Below are 11,633 nucleotides of genomic sequence, written 5' to 3'. Positions count from 1 at the left end.
GTCATTGTTTAACTTGAACTTAAACTTGTACTTGTAGGAAACCTACTCATTTACTTATTTTTGCATTTATTGTTTTGGTATACATACCAGAGATGATATGGGAAATATACCATCGCGTATGCCATACATATTTAAGTTGTCCAATCTGTCAATCTGCGTGTTCGTATTTACAAATGATTTTTATGCTTATTATATTTAGAAAATTGAAAATCGTACATATCATATTACAATAACTAATAAGTGTTAGGAATGAATTTTACTAAGTTAAATGTTTATAAAATAGAAAATAAACAATATACCATTTACAGCGTCACTCAAAAATTTGCAATGGATTGTATGTATATTGACCATGAAAATGTTCTTGATAGGCAGACCACTGCTGCGACTGTGATAAGAATGAGCAAATATATTACAATTATTCTACCGGTTTCACTCGGAAAATAAATAGAGAATTCTATTGTTGTCTTAATTGCTTATTAATTTAACTTAATGAATACTATCTTATGATATATTAAAACCAATTTCAATTGAATAAATATTATTACAATGACGAATTTAAATCAAAGATATTATAATACAGGTTAATTATTCTGCATTTTACTATTTAGTATAATAAAAATACAAAAATCCCAACGCCTAGTAAAGTGGTATAATTAGTAAATAATATCATAAAATTGTGATAAAGTTTACTATTTTTAAGAATAAGGAGGCATATATAACCTATTCAAATATTTTAATTTTACTATTAAAACGATACATACTATCAGCTAAATAGTAATTACAATGTAACCGCATTGTTGTCTTTATTATATATATTAAGTAGGTCAGTCCGAGAATTCTAGTTCACGCCATTTAGGGTACCATTTAAGGTACAAATTCCGATTTTGCGTTACAAGTAGCATAGATAGTTACAATTATCTAAAAAGGTTTGAGCGTCTTGAATCGAGTGCCAGGTGACTCAGCTCCCTTTTAAAATAATCACGATTGGTAATTTTTGCCGATACAAATTCAATTTTGCGTGTACAAATTTACAAGTAGTACTGATATCTAAAGGTTTGAGTCAATTTCATTCGTGTAGGCTGATCGTCAGCCCAGACACCCAAAATTACCCACTTTTTCGGGGTAAATCATTGTGTTACAATTTAATTTTGCGTTACAAATTGTTACAAATTAGTTACTAATTATCTAAAAAGGTTTGAGGTCGAAATTTTGAATTCGGGGTGCCAGGCTGACGGACCTCTTTTTTTGATCATTTTATATATATATATATATATTTTTTTATATAATTAATTGTGTATGCAAGTATTGTCGAGTAATAGGTACTATACAAAAACCTATTAGGCATTCGTAATATTTGTAAATTATGATGGTTTATACGAGTTTTCAATAAAATGTTACGACTAAGGTCAGTAAAAAAAATATCAAACAAATGAAATAATAATTCATTGCTCAGTCTCCGGAACTTTCGGAGACCAGGATTTCTCCTGTGGATTTTACTAATATTTGGCTGATCTTTAAACTTTTTTCCAAAACGTTAATCCACTTTGCAATTTTTCTGTAATTGTACATAATCGTTTTCGTTTACTACATTCAGTTGGTGGCATTGGTGTTAATATGAAGTAAAATATGTCGTCACGAGTTAAATAGCACACACCAATTACTTTAATCAAAACAAAATAAATATTTTACACGAATGGAAATCTAAAATAGACAGCGTGAACTAACGCATATAATAATACTGAACAGTAAACTATTAAACTCTAAAGCAGATAATATTATCACAGCAGTGGTTTTAATATGAATAAATTACTTATGATTATCATGCGAATAATCATGTATTAAGAAGTAGAACGATAATGTTTTCTCATATTTGAAAATCGGTATTTTATCGAGTAAAATTTTAAAACCGGGACAAATCACTGCCCCAAAACACTTTCTCGGGACACCGAAGTCAAACGCGTAACTTGCATAAACTCTTTATCTTTTTAAATACAATACAAATCTACGTTTTAATATCTTTATAACTACAAATAATTTTATTTTCCACAATATTATTTTTGTTCAATTTTCTAATACATACAACTAACTTACACAAGCTCGGTGTTGAGAGCGACTACATAGAGGAAATTTTATAACTGGTTTAACATCTATCGTCTTAAAATTTTATTTAATTACAAAATAATATCATGTTTTGGAGCAAAACGTTTATCTGGCAGAAACGTTGATTTAGATAAAATAATAGAATTAAGAAAATCCTAGTACTTTTTTTAATAATATGAGAAATTTGCGAAAATCTGCAAGAAAACGAAAATATTAACGAAACTGAGATTTTAACAAAATCAATTTGGTTTTAAATTTAGAGTAGAGCGATTTTTTGATTTTATAATAATATTTTATTATTTTTATTCTATTTTATATTTTTGTGTCTATCATCATTTTTGCAGGAGCATTGAAAATACTTAGATATTTAAAATTAATAATTTTTCTGGTAGGAAAATACTTTTGGCCTTTGGGGGTAAAAAGTAAACAATTTTCAGTCCTTTTCTTAATAACTGAGAAAAGCAAACAAAAAACTAGATAAAAAAAAAAATTTCACGGAAAATTATAGTTCTTATTTTGTTGTAATTCAAAAAAAATTAACATTAGATATTTGAAATTTTTAACAAATGTTAAAATTACTATACATGGTATAATTTTTAAAATATTTCAATCGACATAATATGTTTCAAGAAATCTAAAATGTATTAGCAATATTTTCTTTTTAGACATTTAAAGTTCAAATTTGGATATTTAAGTAAAGAACAACATTTGAACAAGTTATTCCATTAAAATTCAAAAACATGTTGACTCTTATGTATATATAATTATATCTTATATATGCAATAACATTTTCAAAATATTTAAATTCATTTTATAATTTTACCTATTTATTCTACCAATCTATTCATACGTTAATAACAATAATACATTATAAAAAAATGCATTTATAATATTTTTATAATTAACTATAATAAATGCAATTTTTTTTTTTTTTTTTGCAAAAAGTTAAATTAATTTATTGTAAATTGTAATATTAATAGCAGTAGCAGCTCATGAATAAATATTCCAAGAATATTTAAATTCTATAACTTTGTACAACATCAAACAAGAAAAATTCTTTTATTGAAAAATTAATTATACTGAATATTTAATTAGTTAAATAATTGTATATAGGTACATTATATATATATATATACATTTATAATGTTTAATGACATAATGATTTTAATTTCAAAAGTCTATTATTTGGTCTTTTTGAATTTTGGAAGTAATTACGAATATAAAATGTCGAAAATAATAAATATCAGATAGTATAAAGGCATAGTAATTATTAAATAATGAATGTAATTAATTATGGCGACAAACAGCGTCTAATAACGGCGCGGCGGCACGACAAAAAATATTGTCGTAGACCCAGTTTCATTAACGAGCGAAATGCGCGCAGCTTATTCTCCTCGTCTCTCTCCGTCCAACCGTCCATATCATTACATGTCATTACGATTGAAATTGTTGGGCGGCAGTTTCGCTGAAACGGCGACCGTCGTCGAAATGAGTAATGACTAATGACTATATTATTAATATTTCCATCGAAATAACTATTAATCGGTTTTAGATTTTGTGGCTTTCTTTAATAATAAACAAAGAAAACGTTATAATAAATTTTCAATTCAAATAAAAATAATTCTATACATTTTTAATTTTAATTAATTATTATTTACAAGTAGCTGTTTTTATTTTAAACATGCTTTAATTTTTAAAATATTTTACTTTATTTGTTCTATTCATAGAAATTTGAATATTTCTACTTTTTAAATTTATTTTTGTGACTGGGTAGAAAAATTTAAATATTTAAATTTAATACGAAATTAGTTATATAAGTTGATCTTAAAGCAATTAAAAATATTTCTAAAAAAAAAAAATTCAAATTTTGTGTTTTAATTTTGTATATAACCGTTTGAAGTTCAACTGTAAAATAACGAATTTTATATAAAATTTTTAGTTATTTAATTTAAAAATAGACAATGAAGTAGAACATTTTATTCGAACGTCAACAAAATCTGCTGTAATGCATAGCGAATTCTCTGTTCTTTATTATAATTAGATATCATATTTGGGAATACTCATGTTTCATATAATATTACTGACACATATACTTCCTTTGATTATAAAATTTAAAATTTATCATACTATCATTATCATATTTTGTCCACAGGTTTGGTTATTGAATGCACCAAATGACAATTCAAATCATGAACAAAAAACATCATATTGTGGTTGTGTAACCGATGACAATTGCCAACGGTTCAATGGATGCAAAATCATTGTAATGGATTGGTTGGCCAACGGTCGTGTTTTAGTGACGTTAGTTATTATATGAATTATGATAAATATATAATATGATTTAAAATAGTAAATAGAGATATAATGTACTCGTAGAATAGCGCAGACACAACATTACCTGTAGGTATAGGCTTTACACTAATGTTAGCCAATTATCCATATTTCTATAACTCTTTCATATTATTTTATGGAAATTTTTAGTGAAAACAAAATGTACATGTTTAACTATGACTTATCTTATATAACATTTAAAAATAATTATTTAATATTTTTATATTCTTATCATAAAATTAATTTAAAAAATATATTTTTATCATTTAATTTAATAATTATTGTTATACAGTTTGTAGATTAGTGTAGTACTGTACTAGTGTATTAAGATTATTATGAGTTATCGTTATCAACAATTTTTAAGTACGTATGATTTATACATGATAAATTAATTTTATTAAACATGCACGTTTCTTGCATTATGACATCTTATAAAAAAATAACATTACCACGCGTAATTCTATAAGAAACGTTTATAATAAATTATTTTAAATTATAACGTATTATACGCACACGCACTAAAAAATAGTGTCTTAAGGGGATGTGATACAGACTGTTTTTAAGGAGTTCGGAATAGGCAATTGTTAAATGCGTGCATGCCGATTGTGTAAATGTGTACGTAGTAAATGATGTTTAATGTGTGAAAAAGAAATAACTAAGCATTCCCGAACATGTATGCACATGTCACTAATGTATTAATATTAATACTATTTTGTTGTTATTTTTTTTTTTTTACAAAAGTATCAGTCTAAACCTAACCTATTTATTCTATGCAATTTCTAAAAATATGTATTTATGTTCGACAGAAAATTTACTCCAAAAAGCATTTCTTGAATATTTTTGATTCGAATATTAATTTTTAATATTCAAAATTTTAAATCTTATTTCAAAGGTCTTAAGATATCAATTTAAAAATAAAATAAAAAATTCACTTTTAAGTTAATTTTATGAAGAAACCAAAAATTGTATCTGATGACTACGATAGCCGGCACAACATAATATGTAGCTCTACTTTGATATATTATAACCTAGACAGAATTGAATTTTCTTTAAAGTACTTATTTAATACTCTAATTCGCTGTACACTGACTTTGTAGTTTAGAGATACTTTGTGACTTAAGTTACTAAAACAATTATCTCATTTTAATGTTACATGTATTTCAGAGGATGCACGAGGGCCACAGTGACATTTTTCAGGTACGATTTCGCACAAAAGAAATTGATTACTACGCGTATTATACACAAGAAGAACCAAAATACGTTAATTACCTGTCTGCATGTATCACAGGACAAATGGAGTCGTCACTTGGCCGTGGCCACTTATTCGCCTTGGGCGTGTGTATTGAAAGTTTGGCGTATCGAAGACCCGCTGGAATTAAGCCCACACCGCGATCATTGTTTCGATTCGAATATTAACGTGACACAGACCTTGACCGACCGATACAACAGTAAACAGCATGATCACTCTAACTGGCTGATAAAGGTTAAATTATAATATTATTATTGAATAACTACTGCGATTTGTTGTATACGTACTTTATTTTAATATACTATCGAAATCGATAAATTCGGAACTTGATTTTTTTGCGCGTTTCTGACGTTTTTATAGGAATATAAAGTTATTGTTTAACTGTATATGCTCCTCAACTTTCAAATAACAACTGATTAGGATGATTTAGGATTTAATTCGAAAAGGTGTAGACGATTTTGTACTATTTTTGAAACATTACATAATCAGAAATGCAAGTTCTTGCATTTACTCGCATAAATTTCTGATTTTGTAATTTTTTAGTTGCCTCAAATAAGCAAGTAATTAATGTGTAATTGGTTTATAAACATTCAAACATCATATTATTATACATAATATTTATTAAATTACAATAATATATGTATAATTATAATTTTACTTATGATATCAAATGTTTTTTTTAATGAGCTAATTATATTATTATTTTAAATGGTTATGCATCGTTTATCAAAAAATATAATATACATATACTCAAGATTGATGTTTTTAATCGTACTATTCAATTCTAAAATATTTAATAATTATGTTTAACGATCCATTACATTATTCTCAGTAATTTTAGTAAAGAGTTCTTTCTTGACTTAAAATAAAACCACAATGTCAACTAGGATAAAATATAAAATCATAACTACATACCTTTAAATTTTAGTAAAGATTTTAAACCACTGAGTACTTAATTTTAAATGGTAAATAATTAGTGTGAACATTTTTGGGAGGCAAGTTGTTAATAACAAATTATGAATTACTTAATTATTGGAGTCAATTAGTGTATACTCTATTTTTCAATTTTTTTTTTTTATATCTATTAATAGAAAATTATTTACTTTGTCGAAATTCTTTAAAATGTAATGCAAAATCTTAAATAAGTTGTTTTTATGCCTGTATAAAAACATTACAAATATAAAGACCCAATTTTTTTATATGAATTTAAAGTTAGAATTTTCACGAAATTCATCAAAATTGCAAACAATTTCAAACTATTTTGTAATTAAAAATCTATTAGAACTTTTATTTTTATATCTAAATTTTGAAAATTGAATAGATAATTCTTTATAAGTATTTAATACTAAAGCCATTTAATTTAGAAACATATAAATGTAATTATTTTCTATAGACATTTTAAGTTCAGATTTGGTCAAAATTACTTATTTAAACAATGAATAACGATGTTAATTATTTTTTTTATAGTTTAAAAACATTATTCGTGTCTCGTGGAAACTTAAGACTTTTACGTACCTATATTATATTATTATGAACTTTACTATACGCAATGATATTTTTGGTTTTTTTTAAGATATTATCTATTTATACGATGTTTTTTTTTTTATTGCTTTATGGTACTTATAGAAAGATGTTATTACATTTTGAGTTTAATAAATTAATGTAATATAGTATAAAAACATATTATTATAATTATGAGCAAAACTAAACATTTACATAAGGTTAGGCCCTATTATTTTAAAATTTCTCCCTCTTTCGTCAAAAAAATATTAACTACTAAAATTTGTATATTTAGTACACCGTGATACCCCTAATGAAAATATGGTTTATAGACATCAGCTACCACCGCTATGCCCATTACTTAGGTATTTATATAAATATGTGTATATTTGACGAAAATATATTGTAAAAATTCTTCCACGATTGAATATAGTAAATTGTATTTAAATACATTTAATAGAAATTAAAATACCGAAAAATAATTTTTATTTGTTGGATTTTTAATAAAATATTTTAAAAACTTTTCTTTATAGTTAACTAATAATTACATCAGGTAGAAGGAGCTAATATTATGCATCCTATATTATGTATTATTAATATAAATAAAAATGATAAAAATATATATTTATTGTTTCCATTCCATCATAACATTCGGGAAAATAACCACAAAAACGTTATTTTAGTTTTTTTTTTTTAAACACAATATTTTTTATAATATACGTATTATTGTGTATTTCATCTATATCATTTCTGATAACCTGTCGGCATTAGGTCAAATCATGGTCTAATTTGCTTGACCCGTAGTTTTGCTTATAATTATAATTATTAAATACTAATGATATAGGTAATATGAAAATGTATATTTTCGAAAAATATACATCGACCTACCGTAATACTAAAAATAAAATAAATTACTTTAATATCTATATAAAAATACATATCACGAAATATACTTGGTGGTATAGGCTGACATATCGTATCCAATCAGAATTATTTTTCGTATGTAATGATGCATTAATGAATTTAAGTTTAAGTGTTTAACACACCCATAAAAGGACTTAATCGATATCTAAATAATACATAGCGGTAATATATGAAATTTATATTGTACAATTATAATATGTACTCTATATTATATAAATCGCCAATTTCTCCATAATTTTTTAATCAGGGCGCACACAATGAAAGTAAAACGAGTTAGTTTAAATGGTAACAGATAATATCAATTTACGTTTGAAGAGACTACCACTATGAGGACGATATGATATTACTTGTCGTAATGGCGTGGAATCATGACATTCAAAATTATTTTTTTATTTACTAATAAATAATTATTTTAAAGACTTTGTAGATATATCAAAAAATAACTTTTTTTGTGTATTTAACAACGTACCCAAGTTAAGTTTCTTTCACTGATCCTTCCGATGTGTCAAGCATTTAAACATATTATTCTCTATAATTGAAATGATAGAGAATTTTACTTTGAGGTCATTGAAAAACTATAAAGACGATTTTGCGCGAACGCGTTTTATCTGTACCGAGCGTCAAAGAGAGAGAATAATAATACTGCACTGAGATATCTTCTTAACTATAAGATGATTGCGAGGATCTTCCCTGCAATGCTCGCGCCTTAATATTACGTCCTGTTACCCACACGGCCATATGGCCGATAATCGATTATTACTATTTATATAATATATAATACCGCAACATTATAACATGGGTGTTTATCGTTATTATATTGTATCATGTTCAAATGAAATAGGCCTTCGCTTGGCACCCGTGGAAATACGCTCTGATGTGTTACGCTGTTACATCGACCCCACAGGACGGGATGCAGATGTACGTCAACCGCAAGTCCCCGTCGTGGTTTGTGTTGGCGAACGCGTGCAAGGGACAAGTGTTGAAGCGCATCGAACAGACCGCAAGCAACTGCTGTCCGACGATGAACATATTGCACGTCAACACGCACTCGATGACATTCAGCCGACTGACTGGCGAACTTCTGGTGTCGGCCACGACCGTGTACAGTGTCAGTAAGTACATCGATAATAATATTTAGTATTTTGTGTAATATAATATAATTCAAACACGCGTCGTGTCGCCCTCGTGCACAATATGCACATTGCGCGTGTTACGCTAAGTTAAGTTACCGAGTTTTTACTTTTTTTCAGTCCCAAATTTAATCTTTTTAAGATGTTTGATAGACAGGCAATTTTCAGAAGATTTTAAGAATAATATAAATTTTATTTTTTGTTTAAATAATTATTGGGCATTATTAGGTATATTATTAGATACTTTTAATAATTATACTAGTTCAAAATAATTTACAAATAACTCAACAGTGCATAGCCACACGACAGTACTTACCGTTGATACTTGATAGTTATTGTGCAATCGTTACAAAATCGTAATAAAAAAAACGTGCTCTTATGAAAAAGAACCGAGAAACAGTAGTATTAATGATAATATTTATACGCGTATTTTTAATATCTAGGTACTTCTTGTATTCTTAATAGATGTTTGTATCTAGATACTTTCTAAAATCTTTATTTTAGATACAATATATTGTATGTCGTATTAGAAGTAAGATATTTTTCAAAGCACAATTAATTTTAAATTTTTAGAAAAAGATTACTTAGGATATGAATTTTCCAGGTAGTCAGGTGAATAATATCCATTACCTATTTTATATTTACTGATAAAACTTTTTTCAAACTATGTGATATTATACGTAATAGACTCCTAGTCTGTAATTTCTGTATACATACGTACTCATATTTTACGTTTTGATTCAATATATATATACATTTATTTGATATATTTAATAATTTATACCATGGTTCTGATTGGTTTATAAACAGGAGATAATGCATATTCCAGTCCAATTTTAGTAGAAAAACACAGTGTAGTAGTGATGCACGCCCTGGACCGAATCGTTGAGACATTAAGCAGTAGCCATACGGATCGAGGACTGTTTTTCGCGTGGAGTCCAGACGGAAAACGTATAGGTATAAGATATATTATGTTTTCACACTACGTAATGGCGTTCACAGGCCTCATGTTAAATAAAATTAAAAATCTTCAGCTATACAGTAGTGAAACAAATCTAAAGTAATCTGTAAGCAACTTAAAATATACCCAACCACAAGAAAAAAAATTATACTATTAAATCCTTATTCAATGACTTTTTTTAATAGGTTAACAATTTAAGTGATTTCAATTTACGAGTACTAATATTAAGTAATTGTTTTTCTCTATTAAATTGAGTGCCTACCCACCTCTAAACCTTAAAAAATATTCGCGTATAGTTGACTTTGATCAATTATTTTACTATAAATACATTTTTGTTTGTAATCGATAACAGATTTCAAGGTTATAGAACTTTTTTGTTGTATTATGATATGCACAAATTTAACAGAGCGAATTAGAGCATTATATACTATTAATTATATACGTATATATATTTTTATTTTGACACTGATGTAATAATCAAATAATATAGATGAATACCTACACCACGATCACATAACATAGTCATCGATCGCTGAGAACGTGTTAAGTTTTAATGATATATACACATACAATACAATATAGGGTTATACGTTGTCAAATCGTTGAATATATAATATATATATATATTTATTTAAAATCGTTAACATTTTCGTTTTGATTTATAGCTTTGACGAGTTCCGACGAATCATTGAGAATATGGAACTTTTGGCCGTCCGGTAACGTTCAACAAAAAACCAATAATAATTGTCCGCCGCACGTTTACACAACGAATGCGACTTCCGCGGTTACTTCAGTTCATTTCACGGAAGATGGAAGTTTAAACAGCAACAATTACAGACTCATACACAATCGGAGCTCTTTAAATAGCCATTCGGCGATGTCTGAACTATCGTTGGATGCGGCTCGCATAATAAAATGATTGCCAATTAGACATGCGTTTTGTTTGAATTATGTCACGTGATGGGCGTGATAACATTAATTTACCATATATTTTTATAGAATATTTTCGAGTCAATTAATAAGCAACTATAAGAGGTTAAATTTTGTTAACTATTACACTTGGTTTAAGATTAAATACCTACTAAGCTTGTAGCCACTTTTTTGTATACTTACATGGTTATACCATTAAATAAATTATAATTTTATCGTCACTTTTTTATCTTTCCCTATGCATAGATATATTTATATTATTATTTCGACTTCCGTAATCTATAATACTTATTTTTATTTTTTCAATAATTATTTTACCAATTTTTATACCGTAGTCACACTTTTCTCGGTTTGATTATAAAAATTTAATTTTAGTCGTTTGTATTTTTATATTTTTTTATAACTTATTATTGTTAAACGTATAATTATCAATATCATTACTATAGTGTTATGGGTGGTATTCAAAATTTGCAACTGCTGTACAATTTGATTTTTACAAACTCTGCAT

The 11,633-nt window shown here is 26.6% G+C and overlaps 1 protein-coding gene across 1 annotated transcript in view; it reads left to right on the top strand.

Annotated features, from left to right (window-relative positions):
• Positions 1–11,288, top strand: part of LOC112596804 — an 18,343-nt gene extending 7,055 nt beyond the window's left edge. Inside the window, exons 5-9 of the mRNA XM_025342609.1 lie at positions 4,253–4,401; positions 5,596–5,914; positions 8,946–9,216; positions 10,045–10,191; positions 10,861–11,288. Coding sequence (XP_025198394.1) covers positions 4,253–4,401; positions 5,596–5,914; positions 8,946–9,216; positions 10,045–10,191; positions 10,861–11,114 — 1,140 coding nt within the window. The 3' untranslated portion in view covers positions 11,115–11,288. The remainder of the gene's footprint in view (positions 1–4,252; positions 4,402–5,595; positions 5,915–8,945; positions 9,217–10,044; positions 10,192–10,860) is intronic.
• Positions 11,289–11,633: the final 345 nt, after the last annotated feature.

Source organism: Melanaphis sacchari, unplaced genomic scaffold (assembly GCF_002803265.2).
Source record: "Melanaphis sacchari strain LSU unplaced genomic scaffold, SCAv2.0 Contig34_pilon_pilon, whole genome shotgun sequence".
In the NCBI taxonomy this organism is placed as follows: domain Eukaryota; kingdom Metazoa; phylum Arthropoda; class Insecta; order Hemiptera; family Aphididae; genus Melanaphis; species Melanaphis sacchari.
The sequence above is the reverse complement of the archived record's forward strand: the minus strand, read 5'-3'. Positions and strand labels throughout refer to the sequence as shown.